Here is a 26,699-nt window from a genome sequence, read left to right on the forward strand (position 1 = left end):
AAAGGATAAACTAAAATATGGGACAATTCAAAGTGTCATAATTATATGAAACTATAAAGACGAATTCAATAACTAATTGGTCCAAATAGAGTCTTCTGTTTCACTTTTTCTTTGAATTAGTAATCATTAATTTTGGATTATAATCAATTAAGTAAATATTTGTTTAGTTCCGGAATTATACCCATCTGATAAATCAAATAGTACTTAACAAATTAATAACTCCCATAATTAAATGAAAAAAGAGTAGGAGTATATAAGTAAATACTTATCGTATCTTGTAGAAAAAGATACTATAAAAAATATTTAAAAATACAATACACTATCGTTTTTCACCGCTCTCAGTAATATGGAGTAATTAATAGTATTACTTATTTCAATAACTCATGAAACACATTTTTTCATCTAAACGACTGTAATTCTGTCTTGAAAATTTAAATCTTCCTAAAAACCTAACTTACCGAATTTTGTGATTGCGAGCTTCCAAACTATTCCTCGAAACACAAATTTCAATATATACAAAAACAAAGAGGGAAGAAAAAAGAAGAAAAATTTCGATTGCTCTTGTAAATTTCTAACAGTAATTCTTCCATTTCGCAATCCCTAATTTAAGCAGTAGAGATTCAAAAATCAAGGCAAAAACCTATTCACATGATTTCCACTTATCAACTCCGGCCGCCCTCCGCCGCCGCCGGCAGATTGCCGCATTTCTGGCACCGCGCCACAACCAGAATCTGGCGGCAGGATGGGCACGAAGAGTGCGATCCGAGCCACGTGTCGATGCAGCCGACGTGGAATCCGTGGCCGCACTGCGGTAGCACGCGGATTTCTTCGCCGGCGGCGAATTCCGCCAGGCAAATGGCGCAGTCGGAGAGCTTCCCGGTCTGCTCCGGGTCCTCGCCGTAGGTCAGCTTCGGCAGCGACTTCAGCACCTTCTTCTTCAGGCCTTTGTTGGCGGTCGACCGTCGCGGCGCCGTCGGCTGCGCGGGCGCCGCCGCCCTCCCCGATAGGCGGCGGATCCAGGCGCAGCGCGCGACAGCGACGAGGCCGAGCACGCAGATTAGGGCGCAGAGGAGAGCCGCGAGGATCACTACGAAGTCGGAGTCGAGAGTCTCCACGGGCGGCGAGGGGTTTTTGGACGGCGACGGCGGTGAGGTTACGCCGCCGAGCTCCCGTGAACGAGCGGTCATGTAGATAGAGAAAGTGCGCTAGAGAGAGAGAGAGAGAGAGAGAGAGGAAAGAGTGTGTTTTGAGTAAATTTTAGTAAGCTTAAGCTGAAACGTATGTTTGGGTATCGATGGTTTTTGTAGTTTATTTATTGTTTAACAAACATTTTGAAGTGGGAAATACCGTTAATTGCAGGGGCGTTCTGCAATTTTTATAAGGATGTTTGCTAATCATTAATTAAATTCACATTACTACTTTGGGAATTTTTAGTTCATCCATTTATTCTAATTTTTATCATATATATATATATATATATATATATATATAGGGTTAGGTTATATTGAGAAGCTCAAATGTGTTGAGAAGTTGAGAAGCAATCTAATAGATGAACATGCCAATTAGTTTTTATGAACACGAGTTTGATTTGGGGTTCGATCCTTGGCGGTGACGTATTTTTTAACAAATTAAATAGATTCGTATGTTCGTCAATTATATTTGGTATGTTCAAAGAATTTATTGATCTAGGGTCTAATTACCATGTTCATCAAAATGTACTAACATGTTCATCTATTACATTGCTTCTCAACTTCTCAACACATTTGAGCTTCTCAATTGAACCACTCCCTATATATATATATATATATATAGGAATGAGATCATATAGATCCCAATGCTTATAATAGATCCCTAGATCCAAATCTTGACCACACATTTATGACATGTGGCGCATCAAGATGGTGACACGTGGCAAGGATTCCAAGGCAAAATCTGGAGGGGTAAAATTGGAATGTAATTTTCGGATTTAATAATTAAAAAAATATATATATTTTTTTTAGATTTTCTCAAAATAGATATATTTTAGATGCATATAGTTTCACACAAAGATGCATAAAGTTTTCACATGAAATGCATAACTTTAAACAGAAAAATGCATTTACTTTTTCCAATTTTGGTATTTTCACCACCCCACCCCATACCACCCCCCAATCCAGCCCACACCACCCCCCAACCCTCCCAATTACCACCCCCCAAAAATATGCATGTTTCACATGCATATAAAATCAAACAAAAATGCATAAAGTTTTCACATAAAAATGCATTAAATTATACAAAAAATGCATTTCATTTTAATAAATCTGGTAGTTTCGCCACCCCACCCCTGCCCCTGCCCCCCCACCCCACCCACCCCCACCCCCACCCCCCCCCCGAATTTTTTTTTTTTTCAAAAACAGATTTTCTAATTGCTGGCCCACCCCCCCAAAAAAAATTATTTTTTTATTTTTTTAAAAATTGATTTTCAAAAAAAAAATTTGGGGGGCGGGTGGGGGGGTCAGTGGTCAGAAAATCAGTTTTTGAGAAAATAAAAAAATAATTAAAAAAAAATTTGGTGGGGGGGTGGGTGGGGGGTGGGGGTAGGGGTGGGTCAGTGGTCAGAAAATCAGTTTTTAAAAAAATAAAAAAAAAATTTTTTTTTTGGGGAGGGGGGTGGGTGGGGGGGTGGGGGGTAGGGGGTGGGTGGGGGTGGGGTTCTGGGGTGTGTGGGGTGGGGTTGGGGTGGGGTGAAATCTTATGCATATTTATATGAAACTTTATGCATTTTTATATGAAAGTTCATGCATTCTCGTATGAAACTTTATGCATCTAAAATATACTCCCACCGTCCACCAAAAAAACTCCCATTTGGGGTTCGGCACGGAGACTAAGAAAGCTGAAAAAGGTGTTGTGAGTGGGGTAAAAGGGTAGTGTTAATGACTTTTGATTAGTTTTCTTTATCTTTGATTAGCATCAAGGTATTTGCACCTTTTCATTCTTTTTCTGTTTATTTTCTTAAATTATTTTCATTCTTTTTATTCTTTATTTATTTTACAGATTCTACATTTAATAAATTTCCATTTAAATAAACTTCACTAAATTAACTTTATTTATTTATTGAACATTGAAAACTGAAAAATGAACATTAAATGACCGAATTTATTTGGGCAGATTACAAGAACTGAAAAATGCATTAAAAATCTGCTTTTAATGAACATTGAAAACTGGCGCCAACTTCATTAATCACTTGAAAAAAGGACAGCTTACATGGACCGAAAATTTTTGGAGGGAATTTTAGAAGGCATCACCTAAACTTCAAAACAACAATAAATAGGGGCATTTACTACCAGTTCTGCCCAGCATTCATTACAAAAGAGAAAATGGTGAATTTAAGAGCTAGGCCTAAGTTAACTAATGAGGATAGAAATTCTTTGGCTCAATGGCTGCTCCAACACAGCACGCAAGGTAAGCTCCATCATGGTGCAAAGAAGCAGGCTGCGGAGAAGTTCCACGTCGACTTGAGGACCGTTTGGACGATCTGGAAATCTGCCAACTCCCAACAAGCCCTTGGGTTACCTATTCAGTTGAATAAGATGAAGAAAGGGTTAGCACACAAAGATAAATGGAAGATAGACATAGAAAAGGTGAAGAAATTGTCCGTGTTAGAGAGATCGTCACTACGAGTCATGGCAGGTAAACTAGGGGTTAGTAAATCACTTGTTCATAAGTGGGTGAAAGAGAAGCAGTTAAAACCACATACCAATGCTATCAAACCTTTCTTAACTGCTGAAAATAAGATATGTAGGCTTAAATGGAGCCTCAATCAACTTAGTGCAGTAAATGAAGGAGGGTTCATTAAATTTCAGTCCATGTTCAATACCATACACATTGATGAGAAGTGGTTTTATTTAACAAAGAGTAAGGACAGATACTACCTGTTACCTGGAGAAAAGGAGCCTTACAGGAGTTGCAAATCAAAGAGATTTATCGAAAAAATAATGTTTATTTGTGCTGTGGCAAGGCTGTAAACACAAATTTTTTGTATTTCAATTTGATAAAATACAAAATGCGTTACAAAGATAATTTGATAGATTTGATTTATGCGGGTTGTAATCTCTAGTTAATCCTCTGATTCTTCTCTTCCATTTGATTCTTGAACAAGCTCGAAGATTATTGAAATACTTGATTTGATGACGTCAATCCAAGGGACTTAAGTCATGATTTTGGATTGAACGTTGAACTTGATTTGATTTGAGAACATTCTTAGAATTTGTAAGAATGCCTTGAAGCTTTTGAACTTGATTTCTTTGGATACTTGAAGATCACTTTAAAGATTCGCAGGAATACTTGAACATTTGAAGAAATACTCGAAGATTTGAAGATACTTGAATACTTGAAGATTTTGAAGGATACTTGAAGATTTGAATGCTCAAATACTTGAAGATTCGAAGGATACTTGAATATTTGAATGCTCAAATACTTGAAGATTCGAAGGAGACTTGAATGCTAGATAGAATTCTTCAAGATACTTGAAAAAACTTGGAAGAATACTTAAACTCTTCAATTCTCCACCTCTTATACTTGTGATACTAGAGAGAATTCTTATGCTCTTCAATCTTCCGTTCCTTCACGTTCTTATTTATGAGCTCCCAACACCTCTATTTATAGATTTTAGAGATGGGCTTCGTGGGCTTTATGGGCTTTGGGCCTTCATGCATGGGCCTTAGGGCCTTAAGTGGCCAATAAGCCCATTAATTCATTTTATTAAATATTAATCATATATATCTATTTAATTTAGGAATAAAATCCCATTTAATAAAATAGAAAATATAATTGAATATTTAATTCATGAATTTACACGTGGCATGATTTAATTCGACGACAAATTTAATTGCCTACAAATTGCCCCATCGAGACTTGTTTATGGACGAAATGTCTTTGGTAATAGACGAGTCTCGAAATTTATTTTGATAGTTTAAACTCTTATCGAGGAGTTCTTGATTTGATTTTGGAATTTTAAATAGTTTATACTCGTATTTAAGAGTTCTTCATTTGATTTTGAAATTTTAAATAGTTTATACTCGTATTTAGGAGTTCTTCAATTTCTTTGAATTTATAAATAGTTTATACTCGTATTTAGGAGTTCTTGAATTTCTTTGAATTTTGTAAATAGTTTATACTCGTATTTAGGAGTTCTTGAATTTGGATTTGAATTTTAAATAGTTTATACTCGTATTTAGGAGTTCTTGAATTTCTTTGGATTTATAAATAGTTTATACTCGTATTTAGGAGTTCTTGAATTTCTTTGAATTTTGTAAATAGTTTATACTCGTATTTAGGAGTTCTTCAATTTCTTTGGATTTATAAATAGTTTATACTCGTATTTAGGAGTTCTTGAATTTCTTTGAATTTTGTAAATAGTTTATACTCGTATTTAGGAGTTCTTCAATTTGGATTTGAATTTTAAATAGTTTATACTCGTATTTAGGAGTTCTTGAATTTCTTTGGATTTATAAATAGTTTATACTCGTATTTAGGAGTTCTTGAATTTCTTTGAATTTATAAATAGTTTATACTCGTATTTAGGAGTTCTTGAATTTCTTTGAATTTTGTAAATAGTTTATACTCGTATTTAGGAGTTCTTCAATTTGGATTTGAATTTTAAATAGTTTATACTCGTATTTAGGAGTTCTTGAATTTCTTTGGATTTATAAATAGTTTATACTCGTATTTAGGAGTTCTTGAATTTCTTTGAATTTATAAATAGTTTATACTCGTATTTAGGAGTTCTTCATTTGATTTTGAAATTTTAAATAGTTTATACTCGTATTTAGGAGTTCTTCAATTTCTTTGAATTTATAAATAGTTTATACTCGTATTTAGGAGTTCTTGAATTTCTTTGAATTTTGTAAATAGTTTATACTCGTATTTAGGAGTTCTTGAATTTGGATTTGAATTTTAAATAGTTTATACTCGTATTTAGGAGTTCTTGAATTTCTTTGGATTTATAAATAGTTTATACTCGTATTTAGGAGTTCTTGAATTTCTTTGAATTTTGTAAATAGTTTATACTCGTATTTAGGAGTTCTTCAATTTCTTTGGATTTATAAATAGTTTATACTCGTATTTAGGAGTTCTTGAATTTCTTTGGATTTATAAATAGTTTATACTCGTATTTAGGAGTTTTTTTTTTTTTTTTTTTTGAAGCATTCAACAATTTTTTTTTCTTTAGCATCCATAATTATTAACCTATTTGTGGTCAATCATTTGGGACTATTTTCTATATGTTGAAGCGAATGAAAATATTAGCTGCAACTCCAACCCAAGTCATTTGCTTAACCAAAGGCATCAAAGGTTTAATTTGAAGATATCAACCACAAGCCCAATTCTCGCTTAACTGCTCGACCAAATCAACTTAATTGTTTGGCCCATGCGATTTTGTTATCTCTTTTAAAACCACAACAGAATATTCCCAATTAATATTGTCTAGCTGTTGCCTTTATCTACAGCTGTATCAGCAGGACTTGCATTATCTTTGCTTTATCTACAGCTGTACCTCGCTGTAAGGCATTACTCTTTGAGCAGGAGGAATACTCGTAGTTTATTTAATGCTCTGGGTATTTGGCAGTGAGTAGCAGCAGTTCATGGTAACTCCAACAAGAGGTGGTTGATGGGCTGTGCGCTGGAGACGCTGTGCGGGCAGGCGGTGGGCGGCGGGCGATACGAGATGCTGGGAATCTATATGCAGAGATCATGCATCATAACTCTCGTCACCGCCTTGTTCCTCACGCCTCTCTACATCTTCACGTCGCCGATCTTGAAGCTCCTCCGCCAGAAACACGAAATCGCCGACCTCGCCGGAAAATACGCGCAGTGGGTCATCCCTCAGCTCTTCGCCTACGCCGTCAATTTTCCGGTGCAGAAGTTTCTGCAGGCGCAGAGCAAGATATGGGTCATGACCGTAATCTCCGTCGCCGTTTTGGGATTCCACGTCGTTTTTTTTTTTTTTTTCCTCTGTTACTTTCTTCCAACCCTTAACTTGTAAGGGTGCATGTTTTTTCACAGCTATACCGAGCTCTGTCATAAACACTGATGCATACTTTCCATCAGGTGAGTTCTTTGTCACAGATGATCTCCCAATGATAGGTACGTCAATGACAGTGTGGTCCTGTTTAGGAGGCATATCATCTAGACATGCTGAGTTCTTGCTTCCAGGTGAAGGCGTATCAATGCTGCTGCTGAGCCCATGGTTGCAGCGGCGGTGGCGACGGTGGTGGGAAGGTGCAGCGGCAGCCGCCGTGGCCGGCGAGGTTGCAGTTGGCGCGGCGGCCGTTGATGATCGGAGTGGGGTCCTCGCACGATTTCTTGGCCGCATCGGCGTCTTTGAAAGTGACGAAGCCGTAGCCCATCTTCTTTCTTCTTCTCCGCAGGCGCTGCCACCTTTTCCGGCTCGGGCTCGGGCTCCGGCTGCGGGGGCACGTCCTTCTCCGGGGCAGTGGGCTGCTTCACGTTCACCACCGTACCTCCGAAGCTCAGCGCCGCTGAGTCCATCTAATTGCCTTTTTCTTCAATAGATTCTCTCATACAAATTAAGAGCCCAGTAATTTGGGTAATGGAATAGGGTGAGAGAAGAATAAAGTGGAATAAAGTAGGCGTGCGTGTTGCTGGAGTGTTTTGAATGGAAGACTTTAACTTTAAACCTTTTCTACTGGGTGTGGCTTGTTGTTATCATTATCCTTTTTTTTTCGTTTTTGAAATCACCTCTTTTTTTTTTTTTTTTTTTCTAACCCCAAATTTGAATATTGTTTATTTTTCTTGCAGTTGGCAGCAGCGAACGGCAACGACATTTTAGAGGAATGGAGACGGCTTCTTGCCAGATTTCTGGAAACACTTGGCACGAGGGTGCTGCGGTGGCCATGTCGGAGATGGAGGCTCGATGGTATTGGAGGTTGAACTCGGGTAAGGGAGTTGCTTTGATCTTGTCGAGCGTGCAGAGAAGCGCGGCATCAGGCGGCGATACGCGGATTATTTCAGGCTTCGATGGCGACATGCTGCGAGGGCAGAGTGAATGCAGCGGCACGGCGACGGCAGCAACAGCCAGGGCATGGCCTCGTCGGATTAGAGGCAGCGCGGATCGAAGAAGAAATGAGCAACTGGACTTCTGTGTTTCCGTGCTTCTATTTCAGCGTGAGGAAGAATTAAGAGAAGACCATTAAATCATGTCTATTTGGAGAAAGCCCGTCTTAATTACACCAAGCCCATTTTTTTTTTTTTTTTTTGGCAGATACTGGAAATTGGCGCGAAGTTCCAAGCAAGACCAAGGCTAGTGTGCACTCAATAGCAAAAGTCCTTTTTCCCTTGTTCAATCAATACAACAAGACCTTCTAGACAAGCAGCGGCGATGCGGCGTAGAGGAAAAATGTCTCATTGCAGTTGGAAGAGTGTTTGAGTTCAAGCTGCTCAACCTCGTAGATTTGGCAGCGAAATCTTGGTGACAGCAACCTTGGCGAGTTATGTTCAAGATTGGCATAGTCTTATCAACCAACTTCATGGCAGATTTTGCCCCAAACGAGATGCTTTGAATATTTGCAAAGTTCGGGATCTATTGTCATTTTTCTTTCGGTCTTGACATTTCCATCAGCCTGACTAAAGATCATCCTCAGAGAGTTCATCAAAATATGGTAGCAGCCAACCTATTTCCTGCCAAGACCTTATTTGAGTGATGTTTACTTTGCACTTTAGGTGGCTCAATTGGCTTTTAATCAGATTTCGGGTGCGCTCGGATCTGGGCCATTGTGAGTCTAACCTTTGAAGATTGCTGGTTACATTTTCTCTTTGCGCGCATTCGAGCAGGCTAGATGACTCAATGGTGTTCTATTATGTTTGGCGAACATGTGTTTCAACTCCACGAGCGCATTCAACTTTAGCTTGGAGAGAAGTGAATTTGTCGATGCATAGCCGACCTCAATGCCAGATAACTCAATTCTTTGACAGGTCTTGGGTGCGCTCAGGCCTGGGATTGTTTGAATCTGGTTAGAGTGAGGTTGTTGTTATGTTTGGCATCTCACGAAGTTGGGAGAATTCTGCACAACGGCTCGAGAAGATTGAGTATTTTCTTCTTGATGCTTAAGCCAAGGAGAATGAAGCCATCGTCCGAATTGCTTTGATCAAGGAAGTGCTTGCTATGATAGAGAGGTGGAAGACAGAGATGACGTTGTCCTTCAAGCAAGATAGTGCCTCTTTTCATATTGTCCGAGGTGCAATCCCAGAATTCAAAAGAGAGTTTGACAAACATAAAGTTGCACATGTTGATGAGGAAATGCTGCGGAATTTTGAAGACTTCAGAGTCACTTTTGATCTCTGCTCAGAGAACTTTGGAGGATCAAGACCCATTTGCTTAGTATTGGTGCAAACCGCAGTTTCTATCATTTCTCTCTTGATGATTCTTATTTGGCTTGTGATGGATATTTTGACATCTTCTCCAAGTGCTTGTGCTTCTTTTGATGTTCTTCCCAATTTGAGACATATTCGGCTTCACATAATCAACTTAAATCATAACTTTGATGATATAAATTGAAAAGAGCCAAACATAATTCATGACTGAACCTAGAAATTATCTAAGCTGCCTACGTACCCTTTTGAAAGGGATCAAGTCAAAACGTAGTTCATAGGATCAACAAGTGTTTGAGATTGGGTGCCGTGCACAGTTTATACTCATGCGGGCCAGGAGTAACATGCAGTTTAGGCTCGTGCGTCAAGGAGCTGTCTTCATACACTCCATTTTGTTGCTTTTCTTCATCTGACTCATTTTTGGCTTTTTTCTGCTTTTCATTTTTTTTTTTGCTTTTCTTTTTTTTTTCTTTTTTTTTTTTATCAAACTATATACATATGTACATGCTTCAACTTCTACCACCTTTCAAGGATAGTAGTACTTCAAGAACTTTCCGTTGAGAGTGATAACAATTGGCCTCCTTGCAGCGAGGGCCATGTCTCCAATTTGAAAAGAGGGCGCTCGCACTGCTTTGTTGAAGGATCTTGAAGGAAGAGCTTGATAGTATTCCAATTTTTGCTGGACTTCTAGTCTCTCTTCATCCAGAGTTTCCAGTTCTTTGGGGCTTAAGTGCGAATTCTCTTCTCCAACGACCATTTTCTCGCAGGAGGTGATATGGTTTGCTGTGACATCGTCTTCATCTTTTCGGCGAGGATCTTTGCAATCAAAACACGTCATTATGCTTTCATTTCTCTGGTGTATGAAGGCTATATTCTCTGCAACGCTTGTTGTGATAACGCCACTTCTAACGAGACTTGCAATTTCACGACGCACTTGACTTTGAGTAGTATGAGGAAGAGGAACTGGATTACTAGCACTATTAGTAGTGTAGTAAGAGGAAGCCACACTTTCTCTATCTTCTTGATCTATGGCGTCTCGTGTGAAGATGGTGGTCTTCATTTGAGCTTTCATTTTTTTCCCACATGACATAATCAAAGTGGTGTATCTTTTCATTCGAGGAGGGATCAAACTTCTCCATTTCTCTGTTATGTGCAGTTCATCACTCCCTTTTGTCTTGCTTCGTTTCCATGATTTGCCTTTGCCAAGTCTTTTAAAGACAGATACTTGTTGAGCTTCTCTTCTACCCATCCTATTGAAAATAGAAACCCTTTGGGTTCTCCGATTGCTTGAAGATTCCAGGATTTGCTTGGTGCTAGCATAGTTAGCAGTGGCTCTATTGATGGCAATTCGAATGGGGCTTTGCACTGTATATCCCAAACCTGCTTTGGAGTTTTGGCCTGCGTTATCAGTCTTTTCCAAATGAGACCTTGACATAGAGCTTTCTTGAGGATTGTATCCAGCATTCACGAGGAGTTTATATGCCTTCGGACCAAAGTGCTTTGAGAGTTCTTTGTTTGAGAGATCTTCATGCTCTGTGATGCTACTTTGTTTTGGTCGGACAAACCCTTCAAATGGTTGGTGAATTGGCTTCTTGGCATCAATCTTCGTTAAAGGCATGGTGAATCCTTCCATCTTCAGAAAAGATTCTTCTTTCTTTTTCTCCTGGTAAGATCTCAACTCGTCATGTGATGTATCATCTTTCACCATTGAGACTTTGGTTCTTTCCAAATAGAACTTAGCATCAGCAAAATGTGATTCTGCTTCCGTAAACGGCTTTTGATCACCAACCACTTTTCTTACGGCGCCATTTTGATAGTACTTGAAGCATTGGTGCAATGTAGAAGGAACAACACCATTTTCATGAAGCCATGGTCGACCCAGAAGCATATTGTAGGACGTCTTGGCATCGATAACATGAAGCAATGCCGTCGAATCCATGTCCTGCATCAGCAATCGCAACCTTATAGTTCCAAGAGCTCTTTGCCCTTCATGATTGAAACCTTGGATCATCAATCGACTTTTTGACAGCTCATCTACTTGGATTCCCAATTGCTTCAAAGTCCTTAGTGGCAAAATATTAACCGCTGAGCCTCCATCGATGAGAATTCGATTGACCTTCTGCTCCTGTGTATAACAACTCACGAACAATGGCCTGTTATGAGGTTCAGATCCAAGCTGCAAGTCTTCATTGGAGAATGTGATTGCCAATGCATCATCGTCTTCATCCATATTTAGCTCAGGTTCTTCATCTACTTGATTGGATGTATCATACCGAGCTCCAATACCTTCTATTATGTCATTCAAGTCGGTGGAGACCATATTTACAGCAGTATCATCTTCTTCAAGAGATATTTTCCCTTCTCGAGCTAACCGCATGACCCTGTCTTTGAAGATGAAGCAATCATGTATGGGGTGCCCAACCAGACGATGGTATTTGCAGTAACTTGGATCGTCTGTCCTCCCTGCTTCATTTGGTCGCTTCATTTCTGGCAACTCGATAAGCTTTTCTTTGAGCAGGTCATCAAAAATTCCTGAAACATCAGAGTCTAAGAAAGGGTATTGTTTTTGTTGCATTTCTTTCAAGGTAGATCTTCTTTGCCCCACGTCTCGGGAAGAGTTCTGATTGTCTCGTGAAGTGTTCTGGTTGCCTTCTTGTCCAGCTTCTCTCTTTAAGAATTTCACCGAAGTTGCCTTAATCGCCATGGATTCTCTCTTTGGTGTTTCATCGGATGGTTTGCTTCCTTTCTTGAATTCTGGCTTGAATTTGCGAGGTTCTCGGATGGGTGGTTCTTCGATCCCGCTTGCCATCATGCTCAACTCCATATCATGAGCTCTTGTAGCAAGTTCTTCGAATGTTCTAGGCTGGATTCCTCGCAAGATGTATTGCAAACCCCAATGCATCCCTTGAATACACATTTCGATGGCAGATGATTCAGACAATCGGTCCTTGCAGTTGAGACAAAGGTTTCTCCATCGGTTAATGTAGTCAATCACTGGCTCTTCTTTAAATTGGCGCGAGCTTGTGAGCTCCACCATGCTGACAGTTCTTCTAGTGCTATAGAAGCGGTTGAGGAACTCATGCTCCAGTTGTTCCCAACTATCAATTGAGTTTGATTCTAAATCGGTGTACCAATCAAAGGCATTACCTTTCAATGAGCGAACAAACTGTTTGACCAAATGATCTCCATAAGTACCAGCGTTGTTGCATGTTTCAATGAAATGAGCCACATGTTGTCTCGGATTTCCTTGGCCATCAAATTGTTGGAATTTGGGGGGCTGATAACCAAGAGGCATCCTCATACTGTCAATTCGCCGAGTATATGGCTTGGAGTAAGTTAACGATGACTTGGAGTTTCCATCGGAGTTATTCTTCATTGTTGCTTCGATGAACTCTTTGAGTTGGTCAATGGGAATGAGGCCACCAGACGAGAAGAGAATGTCTTTTCCTGAAGGCCTTTTTCCATCACTCTTTGATTTGTCTTTGGAGATTTCTTCATCGTTATTCTCTCCATCTTCTTCGCTTTCTTCGCCTTCCCTATCGTTGTTGGCGTGGCTTGAATCTCCTTTTTCTCCTTTAAGCTTTGCAATCTGGGCATCTTGCTCTTGGATGTGCTTGGTTAGAGATTCAACCATCTTTGTCAAGTTCAAGAGTTGTTCCTCCATGGTGGAAGTGTTTGTCATCATGACACTTGCATGGAGTTGATAATTTTCAGTGGGGAATGTGAAGCTTCTCTCAGAGTTGTTATCTTCTTCATGGATAGATGGAAGATGGAAGATCGGCTTGGATACTCCTTGCATCGATTTCGATTTGCTTCGCGTGATCATACCCACGTTTGCCGAAGAAGCTTTGGATGAAGCTGGAGCAGCTGCATTTGATTGAGTAGACATAGTTCAAGATTTTTGGTGAAGAGTAGAGATGAGAGGTAGAGATGTCCCACCGGGCGTGCCAAAATTTGTAAAATACAAAATGCGTTACAAAGATAATTTGATAGATTTGATTTATGCGGGTTGTAATCTCTAGTTAATCCTCTGATTCTTCTCTTCCATTTGATTCTTGAACAAGCTCGAAGATTATTGAAATACTTGATTTGATGACGTCAATCCAAGGGACTTAAGTCATGATTTTGGATTGAACGTTGAACTTGATTTGATTTGAGAACATTCTTAGAATTTGTAAGAATGCCTTGAAGCTTTTGAACTTGATTTCTTTGGATACTTGAAGATCACTTTAAAGATTCGCAGGAATACTTGAACATTTGAAGAAATACTCGAAGATTTGAAGATACTTGAATACTTGAAGATTTTGAAGGATACTTGAAGATTTGAATGCTCAAATACTTGAAGATTCGAAGGATACTTGAATATTTGAATGCTCAAATACTTGAAGATTCGAAGGAGACTTGAATGCTAGATAGAATTCTTCAAGATACTTGAAAAAACTTGGAAGAATACTTAAACTCTTCAATTCTCCACCTCTTATACTTGTGATACTAGAGAGAATTCTTATGCTCTTCAATCTTCCGTTCCTTCACGTTCTTATTTATGAGCTCCCAACACCTCTATTTATAGATTTTAGAGATGGGCTTCGTGGGCTTTATGGGCTTTGGGCCTTCATGCATGGGCCTTAGGGCCTTAAGTGGCCAATAAGCCCATTAATTCATTTTATTAAATATTAATCATATATATCTATTTAATTTAGGAATAAAATCCCATTTAATAAAATAGAAAATATAATTGAATATTTAATTCATGAATTTACACGTGGCATGATTTAATTCGACGACAAATTTAATTGCCTACAAAGGCCAATCATTGATGCACAACGAAACATTATTTTTGATGGTAAACTAGGGATTTTTCCCTTCATAACAGAAGAGGCAGCAAAGAGGAATTCAAAAAATAGGATTAAAGGCACAATGGAAGTAAAACCCATTCCAAACATCACCAAAAATGTAATGAGGGACTGCATGATCACACAGGTTCGTTTATTTATCTTTTGCTATCAGATTTCTAGGCACGAATTCATCATATAGCTTATGTTGCACATATTGACAGATGGTTCCACATTTTAAGACCAAATGGCCTGAATTTGCAAGCAAGGACATATTCATCCAACAAGACAATGCAAAGCCACACATAAAGCCAGATGACCCGGAGTTTGTAGCAGTTGCAAGACAAGATGGATTTAATTTCCAACTTGTCTGCCAACCTGCTAATTCCCCGGACACCAACGTGAATGACCTCGGTTTTTTTAGGGCAAATCAGATATTGAAAGACCAGAAACCAGCCAAAAATGTGGAAGAACTACTCAAGAATGTGCAAGATGCTTATGAAGAGTACCCTCCAGAGAAGCTTAATCATGTATTCCTCACACTACAAAGTTGCTACCAGGAAATCATCAAAGATAAGGGAGGCAACAACTATAAGATCCCCCACATGAACAAGGAAAGATTGAGCAGGCTGCAGATACTACCAGATGTACTAGCTGTTGAGGAACAACTAGTACATGACACAATTCAGTTCATAAACATGCAGGGAACTCAAGAGCAAAGACAACACAGCATAGATCAGTTAGAGCTCAGACTCCAACAGGTGGTAATCAATTAGGAGTGTAGGAGTATTAACTTTTTGTAAAGGTTTACAAACCCAAACAGATGTGAAGCTCTGTTTTGAATTGTTTGGAATGTAAATCATGTTTATTTTCTTATAATTATTCAAAGTCTTAGCAATTATCCTCCTAATGTACCTCCAATACTAGGATGACAGCCTAGTGGTGGCTCATTTAGAGTATAACAGCACCCCTCAGAAAAGACTCATCATAGGGGGTTTTATTCATGTTTAGTGCAAGTATCATCCGTTCAAAATCAGTTCAATAACCAACAAATGGCATAAACAGCCCACACACATAGTAACAGTTGCAGAAATCAATTCAAGAACATGACCAAGGCATCACCAGCCCCCAATAGCAGTAAAACATACACAAATCCTCAGAAAAGTTTCATCATCGGATCAAGCATGGATCAATGTAGTATCATCCATTCAAAATCAGTTCAATAACCGACAAATGGCATAAACGGCCCACACACATAGTAACAATTCAAGAAATCAGTTCAAGAACATGACCAATGCATCACCAGCCCCTAATAGCAGTAAACCAACACAAATAGGAATAAAAATCAATTCAAGAACATCACCAAGGCATCACCAGCCCCCAAAAGCAGTAAAATATACAAAAATCCACAAAGAACGATTTCACCTGATTAGAGGAGATGTAGGTGACCCGAAAAATAAATTTCTAGGGTTCTCAGCCTCCGAGCACGGACAGAGGCATCCACCTCCTTTCGCACGAAGGGCGGCGGCGGCGGCAACGGAGGTTCATCCACGGTCCGGCCACCGCTAGCAAGCCAAGCGCCGTAGCCCCCATCATCGAGGATTACCGCCTCAGAGATGCCCACCCATTTCGTCCATTTTTCATCCTCATATTGGGCGAAGTTGTAGAACTCTGCCTCTTCCAGAGATCCGGGTTTCGGAACCCTAGCTTCAGGAGACCTAGTCGCCGGGACCCGATCGATAGTAGATCTAGTCGCCGGGAGAAAATGGATCCTAGATCGAGGCGGCGGAACCTAGAATCGAGTTGCATGCCGAATAAATTGGTTTCCGGCACCATGGATTCTGTTTCCGACACCGAGAACACCGTTTCTTGAACCATGGATTCTGTTTCCGGCACCGAGAACACCGTTTCTGACACCATGGATTCTATTTCCGGCACCGAGAACTCCGTTTCCGGCACCATGGACTCAGTTTCCGACACCTCAAGCCCAAGGAAGGCGGCATAGGATTTTGCCACCGATTCCATGGACGGGAGGTCGGTGGATCCCAAATCGTTCTCCACCGATGGTGAAGCCCAGAGAAAATTATCGGATAGGAGTTTTTCAGACATAGTTGAACGGAGAAGAAGAAGAAGATGTGAAGAGAGAGAGCGGCGAAGAAGAAATGAGATAGAAACCCTAGGTTACATAACCGATAGAGGTTATTTAGTGGGTTGGGTAGGATTATTTAATTAAGGTGTTAAATAGGTTAATTATTTTAGATTAGCAAATTTAAAGGTAAAGGTAGTAAAACTTAAAAAGAAGGGAGGGTATAAAAGTCTAAAAAGCAAAATAGGAGTTTTTTTGGTGGACAAAAATTTAAGGGGAAGTAGGAGTTTTTTTTGTGGACGGAGGGAGTACCTATTTTGAGAAAATCTAATTTTTTTTTTTTTTTTAATTTCGAAAATTACATTCCAATTTTACCCCTCTCCAGATTTTGCCTTGAAATGCCTTGCCACGTGTCACCATCTTGATGCGCCACATGTCATAAATGTGTGGTCTAGATTTGGATCTACGGATCTATTATAAGCATAGGGATCCACCGGAACCCAACCCTATATATATATATATGCATATATAAAAGAATATTATGCCAAGTATCTCATTTGTGAGTACCGCTGTCATTTAGTTCATGTTAGCACTTTTTTTTAAATATATTTATTTTATTTTTAATATTTTAAAAATTATTATTATCTTCATTAATTTATAAATTATATAAAAATCAAAATTTTATTGTTCATTTTCTCTATAAAATTAATGAAATAAATAACTAAATTTTGAGGTATTAAAATCAAAATATTTACTATATTCAAAAGGCAATAATTAATTTGAAATTAATTTTAATGATGATTTTGTGAAATCTTAAAAATTAATGGCCTATGATTGAAATGACACTTTTGTGGTGTTTTAAAAAATAAACGTCTATTGTAAATTCAAGTTAATTAGTTCTCATTATATTCTTTACAAATCAGGTTTTTTTTTTTTTTTTTTTTCAACTGCAGAAATGTTCTCCACCAAACCTACAGCAAATTCATTTTTTTTCTTTCCATTCTAATACTCCTACTATTTATTTTTCCGTCAATTTTACATTTTCTTTTGAGGAAGCTTTTTCTTTTCTTTTTTGTAATTTTTTTTTCTTTCAAAATAGTATAATTCATGTGACAAAAAAAATTTGGATGACAAAAATGAAACAAATAGAGTATATATTTCATTTAAAGGATATTAATTGACTTATAGGAAATGAATATTTTGATTATCTTACTACTCAATAAATATTATTTTTATTAAATAGTATGATTTATCACACACGCATAATATATATATATATATATATATATATATATATATATATATATATATATATATCCGATGGTACCGAACTTTGTTTCTCCATCTCAATCATTGAAGTAATTATTATGCTAGGAAGGAGGCATTTCGCTCTCCAAAGCAGCATCAATAATTCAATATTATTCAAAATAAATCAATTCCGGGAGTAAATTTTTCTTCTTCTTCTTCTTCTTATTGTTCTTGTTTTTTATATATATATATAGATGTTTTATATGTTCAGTTCATATTATCGGAATTTGGAGTGATGTGTTTGAAATTATAACTCTCCTACTCCCAATAAATTTCAATGGTAATTTTCTTATATTATTTCTTTATATCAAATTTTGCTTTATTAGTGATATATATGAAAATTGAATATTGTAATATAACAAAAACTTATGTACGAATGCTTGCACGATACAAATAATTCACATATTTTAATACGATAATTGTAACAGCCCGGTTATAGATTTGACGGATGTTCCCATAGATCAACACGAGTCATTTCTAGCGTGTTTTGTCCTCACTCGCACGCTCCCCGAGAAACTTCCCAGGGGGTCACCCATCCTAAAATTGCTCCAAGCCAAACACGCTTAACCTTGGAGTTCCTTCCACGTGGGCACCAAAAAAAAAGATGCATCTTGTTGATATGAGTAGCACCTATCAAATCATTTAAGCTCTCCTCGAATATGCAGTCTGATATCTGCATATTCTCAGAATCCCTCTCGCTCGGGTGTGTTCCGGATCATCTCTGCGCCTCTCCGCTTGGAAGTCTTAATCGGAGCCGCTCTTTGTCCGTGCCTCTAGGGCAGAGCATCGGTTCAAAACCGAACCGAACCGAACCGAACCATTTTAAGAAAACCGAAACCGAACCGATCTTAGTAGCGCTGGGACCGAACCGAACCGCTTAGACCCTAAAAACCGATCAAAACCAAACCGGTCGAAACCGATCGGTTTCGGTCGGTAACCGAACCGACCAACATTTTCAGTTTTTTTTTTTCAAAAATTTGCCAAATCTGTACTTAATTAAAAATCTGCCCAAAACCTACCCAAATTCAGCCTTTACATACATAAAAATCTGCATAAATCTCCCAAATTCAGCCAAATAAAAATCTGTACATTTAAAAATCTGCCCAAATTCACAAACAAAATCACTAAAATAGCATAAACAAAAATAAAAACAAGCAGAGAAGGGCGGCGGGTAGCGGCGGTCCGGCGGAGGAGGACGCGGGCGGCGCTCGTTGCTCCTCTGGTTTGGTCTGCTCGCAGCCTCGCACTGGAGGTCGCCGAGAATCGGGTCGTCGCTCGCCCTGAAGGAGAAACACCAGGGTGGCGGCGGTCGCCGGTCAGAGGGAAGACGGATGGAGGCGGTGCGGTTGGGAGGGAGGGAGGAGACTAGGGAGGGCGGAAATCGGAATGGAGAGGGAGGCGCCGCTGGGAGCTTGGGAGTTTCAAAATGTGGATGAGAAATTGATACTAGGGTTTACTTGTAATATAAAATAAATACATACATATTGTATATATATATCATGATCGGTTCGGTTCGGTTCATAACCGAACCAAAACTAAAAAACCGACAACCGAACCGATCATGATCGGTTTTTAAGTATAAAAACCGAACCGAACCGACAACCAGAAATTCTAAAACCGAACCGAACCAAAAATGATCGGTTCGGTCGGTTCTATGCTCAGCCCTACGTGCCTCTTTGCACCGGCAATCACTCCGCACTTTGTCCCCGGACGTCACAATAATTGTAAATATTTTAATTAGAGTATATGGATGAATATTGTAAATATTATAACTCTCATACTCTGTTTACTAGTTTCCCAATTAATAGAATAATAATGGAAACCGCCTATTTTTCAAATAGTTGAAATGTGTCTAGTGTCTTTTATCTTTTCATTAAGGCTTCGTTTACTTTGATGGATGAATTTATTAATGGAAAAGAATGGATAACACAAATTTATGCCTTTAAATGTCTCATTTCTTTTTCAACATTTGACACAAAAGAGATGCTCGCCATTTTTCCTTCTTTATTTTCACTTCAAGGATGGATAATATTAATCCTTTTTTATAGACAAATTTATCCATCAAATAAACGCATCCTAAGGAAATAATGGTATTATATTGTCAATAGTTCTTCCATCCCTATTTTGAAGACCACATGAAAAAAGATACGGAGTACCTAAGTTCTTTTAGCTTTATTTTGTTTTCTTCGCCGAGTTTTGCTAAGTGAATAATTATAACAATAATAATAATAGAGAAATAAATAATTAAAATTCCATCAGCTGTGGCTATGGACTAGCCTCAATTAGTACTACTTTTGAGGCGTAGTTGGGCATAAATCACATGATTAGTGGTCAAGAAAAATATGCTTCCTACAAAACTAATGTTTTCAAAGCAAAAGCAGTTAGCTTTTACAAGCGCTTTTGTAAAACTCAAGTTTGTGAAAGAATTTGCCAACATATTTCATTTTAGCAATTATTTGCTAGTTATATATTCATTCCACGAGAGAGAGAGAGAGAGGCATTTTGTTGTAAATATGAGAGGGGGAAATCTGTATTATATATTATTATAGCTAACTTGAATAAAGATTTCAAAAAAATTAGTAAAATTTTTGCCCCTCAAGATTCGAATTTAGGTATAAAAAAAAATCTCCTCTAAATAAATATCAGCTATATATTATTAATTTTTGTGTTTCTCATAACCGCACACATGCAGAATTGAACTCAAAACCTCTTATAAAGAAGAGTCTTCGGGTGCGTCAACTTTGCCACTTAAACTATGCTTCATTGGCTAGTGTTTTAGTTTGGTTCCAAGTTAGGTATATCACGAAGTTTTCCAAGTGACAAATTTTTATTGTGGATTCTATAACTGCATCTTAGTAACTGACCAAGCAAAAAATTTTATATGTCATGGTCAAAGCTTTTTGTATAGATTGCACCTATACATATAAGTAATACTACATAACATAATAGTATATAATAGATTAATTCAATGAGACATATATCTCAAGTGACAAGGTTGAGGCTCTCAAAGACTCACAAAGCGCCTGCGTGTAGTGTAATTTTACCACTTTTATATGAGTAGTTGTCTCACTTGCGTGTGGTGTAGTTTTTCCATTTTTGTGTGGTGTCGTGGGATGTATTTTTATCACCTTTATGTGGGTAGTTATCCCGCTTGCGTACAGTGTAAATCTTTGTGTGGTGTAGGTCCCGTCTACATGCGAGTAGCTTATTTGATTATATAACTGATATATCTTATAATTAAATATATATAATAGATTAATATCCAAATAATTTTGTGAGATACTTATATGAGAGCCACACCTATTGCAGCTGCGAATGATTCGTCCAAAAATACAAAAGTTTGAAATATGAGGCATTAACAAAATTGAAAGTAAGCAAGTCTGCTATTCGGACCACTTTTTGAATTATCTTTGCCAACCATATTGACTCTCACATTTTCCACGTACGTAGGAGTAATAAATCTATCACTATTATAACAGACAAAATGAGATAGCGAAGAAAAAACACCTAATACCTTTCAGTCCACTCGTAATAATTATAATATAAGAAAGCAACATATATAAATATCAATATCACCAAAGAAACTATTGTTTTTTATCTAAACAAAATCTGGGAGAAAATACTCATTTGCTCGTCTCACGTTGTCTATTTCACAAAACATACGCACGCACATATATATAATTGAGATCTGCTAAAATCTCTTCATTTAATAATATATAGATCCAAATTTAAAACATAGTACATTTTATACATATAAATATATAAAAATAAGACATGTGAGTTGTGACTAAAGCCTTCAAACACAAAAAACTAGAAGAAGTATTATTGTTAAAAATCACAACACTTAACACTTCGTCACTTCCCGTCCCGTTTCTTAATCTATTCTTATGTGATAGTATATAATTTACCGTTAATAATAATAATAATCATAATAATATGACCGTACGTCCAATAAGCTTTAAACAATTAAACTAATTTTAGTAAAGATAAAATACGGGTCTAAAAAAAATAGGAGATAGAAACTGATGATATTTATCCAAACATGAGAGGCGCCTATAAAATTTAGGTAGAGGAATGAAAAGAAAAAGAAAAGGTTACACCAAAATCTGAACTGCAAATAAGATTAAAATCAGTTGTCAATACTTATCCTCTCATCCCATCACCTTTTCTTTGTGTCTTATCCATTGAAATGTGAACACATTCATACACAACTTTTTTCATGCATGCATTACTCATTCTTTTCTCTCTCCGTTTTTGTCTTTTCCCATCACACATGCATACCTTATATTTTGATCCACATTGCATATCACATCCTCCATATATCAACTGCACACAAATTTTTTAAAAAATTAGTTAAATATTTAGAAAAAGTGATGATAGTGAATTTATGGAGATCTATTATTAATAATAATATGTGTACATTAATATATGAAAATTTTAAGTGTAACATTTAATTTAGTGAGATTATTTCCAAAAAATATTAGGAAGATGATTCATGGACGGATGGAAAAACAAATTTAAAAAGAGTTTTCGTGGATGAAAAGAGTACATCGAAACCGAAACGTAACAAGAAATCCCATAGAGTAAGGCTTATTGAGGGAACCAAAAGAGCTGTTGAAAATAAATGGCGAGCGGCGAAGATAGAATTTTTCAGATGGGATCCTCTGTCCCACAATATTGTGTGTACCACATGTACCACTCTTCATTTCTTTGTTTTATAAATTGTTTTTTATAAAAATAAAAATTATTATTATATTATAAACTCTAATTCGTATTTATCATTGAAAAATTAAAATTTAAAAAATTATATACCCTAACTTTGAATTAATGAACCCAAATAATCTATTATAAATTCAAATAAATATAAAAATAATTATAAACCCTAAATGGATGAGTGAACCCTTGTTAATTATCTTTATATTATATAAAAGCATAATAAATTTTTATTTTTATAAAAAATAATTTATAAAACAAAGAAATGAAGAGTGGTACACGTGGTACACACAATATTGTGGGACAGAGGATCCCATCTGAGAATTTTTGGAATCGTGAGAGGAAACGGTGCATGTTTTTTGTCCAAAATTAGTTGGACAAAGTTGAGATATATATATATATATATATATATTCGATTAATTATGAAAAAAAGAAGGAATAATATATAGTCTTTTCATGGAGAAATACCTAAAATGAGAATCTAAAGGTGGACCAAACCACCACATGGGGAAAAAAGAAATGCTTCAACACAAAAGCCTTTCATCTAAGTCTCCTAAAGAGGAGACTGGAGTTGGTGTGACAGTAAGAGAATACATAAAAACAATTTCAGATATTTTTTCAGAGAGAATTATTAATTAAAATTATTAATGATTTTGATCTTGTACTATCATATTCTATGGCTTTTATAATCTTAACACACACACGTACACACAAGATTGAATATATCTATCATCTATTTGTGAGCGAAAATTACTGGCTTGTATATATATATAGTTCACGTTTCTCTTTAATTTATTTTCCATTTTATTTCTACCTTATATCTCTAAACTTGTAAGTTGGTAACCTGCAGGGTCATCACATTTGCAAAATATTCAGCTTTAACTTCACACTATAGATCGTCTCAAAAAAAAAAAAAAAAACTTCACACTATAGATGAATAAAATGAACAAATATATAATGCTTTGATTTTTCTATATATCGTATGAATTTAATGATCATGATCAGAATTAGTTTATGAAGATAAATACACAAAATGAAAAATGAAAAAGAAAAAAAATAAAGCTAACGCGAACTCCATATATATTAGCTATGATCATAAACGGTGGGTTGGTCAGAGCGTCCGAATAGATCGACAATTCGAGAGGATTCTGAAAATTTTCAGCTTGGTAAAATTCCATCTCAATATGTAGCCCGTAACCAAATAGCCCGACAATCTAATAGGGTTGATCATATATAGGGCTGACTCGAAAACAATGTGTTCCCTCGATTATATGAAATTTTTCTCGTTATTTTAATTTTCAATTTCATTATTTTACTTCTGGAAGTTAGTATTAAGATTTTTTTTCCAAAATTTGTGAAATGTATTTTGATTCAATATTTGAAAATTATATTTATCATTTTACTTCTCTATGTTTTAGATGTCAAACTTAGAAAATGATAATCATTTAAGAAAAATGCATATATACAGCTTCCCGATCCCTCTAAGAGTTTCATATTTAGTTATTATGTAAGTCAATGTTGAATTAATATTTATTAATTATGCATATATTTGTTTGTTAACAGATATAAAATTATCAAGAGAAATATTAATTAATTTTTTTAAATAATTTTTTTTTGAAGCGCATTGCCTGAAATCCGAAAGTTTAGAGTTATGATTGAGAATTTATAATTGAAAAAATTTCAACCCAAATAACCTGTAACCCGATAAGATTGATCTAATTCTATAAAGTGGCCCGATTAATTGGCATTACCTATGGTGACCATCAATGCCATTGCATTGGGTGAAATGTAAGTTTTAATTCACTGCAGCTTACAGTATATGATTTGAAATGGGTGAAAGTACTTTAATTATCATTAATCAAATTTCAAAATTACGTCTCATTCTCAAATATTTTTAACTTCTTTTTTCCATCATATATCACCATACATTATAAAGTTGGAATTGCACATGTGTTCATAAAGTGACAACAGACAGTTAATAATTGTTGTAAAACCACTAATGAATTGAAGGGCTTGTCAATTTGTATATTCGTTCAACATTTTTCAAATCTAAATATAGAGATGTTAAACTAACTCAAACTAGAGTGGATATCAATCCAACCAAATCATTCAAAACTTTAGAGAGTGAAATCCATTTTCATCCAAACAATGAATTTTCCATTACTAATTCCAAAGTGATCCACAAATGATTCATACTAAACTTAATTACAACCTACAAATAGGTTTGAAGAATCATTTGTAGGATCATAAACTCGATTCTTCAACGTCGTCTCATGACAATCCTTATTCTTCAACTTCAAATGTTGGATTAATATAACGTTAATTTGTTTCATTTGTGTGTGTGAGAGAGAGAGAGAGATTCGATACTATATTGTTGTGAAAGATAGTCATCCGATCCATGTGCATGTTGGAGATACGTTCATTCAATATGATGCCAAAGCAATCTCTTTAAACACTACCCCTCCAAGTAAAAGCAAACGGAAAAAGATGAAAAAAAGTTAGTAGTGGAATAAAAAAAGAGGACCCAAAACAAAGTTATTTTTAGAAGATTATATTTTGTGATGTATATAGTGAAAAAAATTCATTCCCAGTAACTTTTATGTTCCGCAAATTAAAGTAGTGATGTGTTTAAACTAGTCCATCCCTGCGTAGGTAAATCATCTAACCCAAATTACAATATACTACTAGTATTTGCACCTGTACCATGCATGGAGATGTTTTCGGGTTTGTTTTATTTAAAATAAATATTAACTCAATTATCATATCTAAAATAAAATTATAATAAAAGATGTATTCATATTCAAAAATTTAATTAATATCTCAGATTTTTTTTTTTTATAAGTTACAACTCGTTATATTTCTTTATTCTTTCTATATATAATACTTCTTATAGTTGCACTTTGAGCATATTAATTTAGGTATTGTGGAAATTGTGTTTTACCTACCCATTTGAAGTGGATATAGGTAAATCAAATTAGCTCGATGAGTAACGCCATTCAAATTAAACACAAAAATTTGGGTATAATTGGGTTGCACCCTTACCTGCATCTTACCCCGCATCTTGATCTGAATTCTCATTATGATCTAACTGTATAAATGACTTTATTCGGTTATACAAATAACACTGCATATAATTGACAGTACTATTGATCAATAATACGTTTTGTGCATAATTTACAACAAATTATTAAATGATCATATGTGATCGTATTACAAAGCAATGAGAATATTTAATAAAAACATTGTGTGTTTTTTTATATATATAAATTATAGATAAAAGTGCATAACATATATATATACCCTTTCACTTTATAACAATATAACTCTACTATAGTACTCCCTCCGTCCCACTTGAAATGTCTTGTTTTCTTTTTTGGGCTGTCCCACTTGAAATTTCTTGTTTCCTTTTATGGAAAAAGTTATTCTCAAAAAGTAGGAATTTTGGGGCCCACGTCACCTTTTTAACTCTACACCACACTATTTAATAATCTAATTAACATATTCTTAAATAACCATGCCGAAAAGAAACAAGACATTTCAAGTGGGACGGAGGGATTACTTCTTATTTCAAATATATACTCTTTCAATGTAATCTTTCCTAAAATTTCTTTTTCTGATCCCACTCTGACACATGTATTTATATAAACATATATGATAGTCTATAAGCTTTTTATCCAAACAGTTTGATAATATATAACTTCTTGACATATTACAACTTATATGCAACATTAACAAATTACGTACTTGACCATGATTGGAATCTCTTATATGCAACTTTATAATTTTTAACATTTTATATACCATTAAAATTTATAAATTCAAAAATAAGTTGGTCAAACATCTCTTATGTGAATCCAAAACGCAACTTTATATCATCAATTCATCCAAAACGCAACTTTGCGATTCCAAATCGTCGGCGAAAATTACGTACTTGGCCATGATTGGAATCTCTCTCTCCATGCAATTTTAAATCTTGCACGTCTGTAAAGTAGAAATGTTTGACTTGGGCCTAAATGGATCCACACGTAATCAATCTCCGACCACTTTGTGTGTCTATTAATGAAAACCCTAAATGAAACTAGTAGCATTTCGGCACAATAATGCACTTTCAAACTGAAATCAAATGTGTGGCATTAATACACATGAGATATTAGTGCAAAAACATTAGACCCACCCACTCAAAATTAATTTGAATCCAGAGGTTAGGGGTAAAGCAAGCCCACCCGTACCTAATTCCTAACCCACTTTCTTGGATTGGACATACCCAGATTTAGGTATTGACATACTAGTAACATCAACCTCATACTAATTAATGTAACTAAACATAAAAACGGGGCTCCTCTATACTAGATTGTCCGAAATTTGGAGGCTCTTTTTTTTTGTTATTTTTTAAT

General features: G+C 36.3%; 2 protein-coding genes across 2 annotated transcripts; one reads left to right on the forward strand and one right to left on the reverse strand.

The window, feature by feature from the left end:
- Positions 1-486: 486 nt before the first annotated feature.
- On the reverse strand, positions 487-1,343 carry LOC131011015 (RING-H2 finger protein ATL80-like). Its single transcript, XM_057938750.1, has one exon. The coding sequence runs from the start codon at positions 1,185-1,187 to the stop codon at positions 663-665; it is 525 nt and encodes a 174-aa protein (XP_057794733.1). The 5' UTR covers positions 1,188-1,343; the 3' UTR covers positions 487-662.
- Positions 1,344-14,283: 12,940 nt separating this feature from the next.
- On the forward strand, positions 14,284-14,974 carry LOC131009867 (uncharacterized). Its single transcript, XM_057937271.1, has 2 exons — positions 14,284-14,346; positions 14,423-14,974. Exons 1-2 carry the CDS (start codon positions 14,284-14,286, stop codon positions 14,972-14,974), a joined length of 615 nt encoding a protein of 204 aa, XP_057793254.1.
- Positions 14,975-26,699: the final 11,725 nt, after the last annotated feature.

Source organism: Salvia miltiorrhiza, chromosome 2 (genome assembly GCF_028751815.1).
Source record: "Salvia miltiorrhiza cultivar Shanhuang (shh) chromosome 2, IMPLAD_Smil_shh, whole genome shotgun sequence".
Lineage (NCBI taxonomy): Eukaryota > Viridiplantae > Streptophyta > Magnoliopsida > Lamiales > Lamiaceae > Salvia > Salvia miltiorrhiza.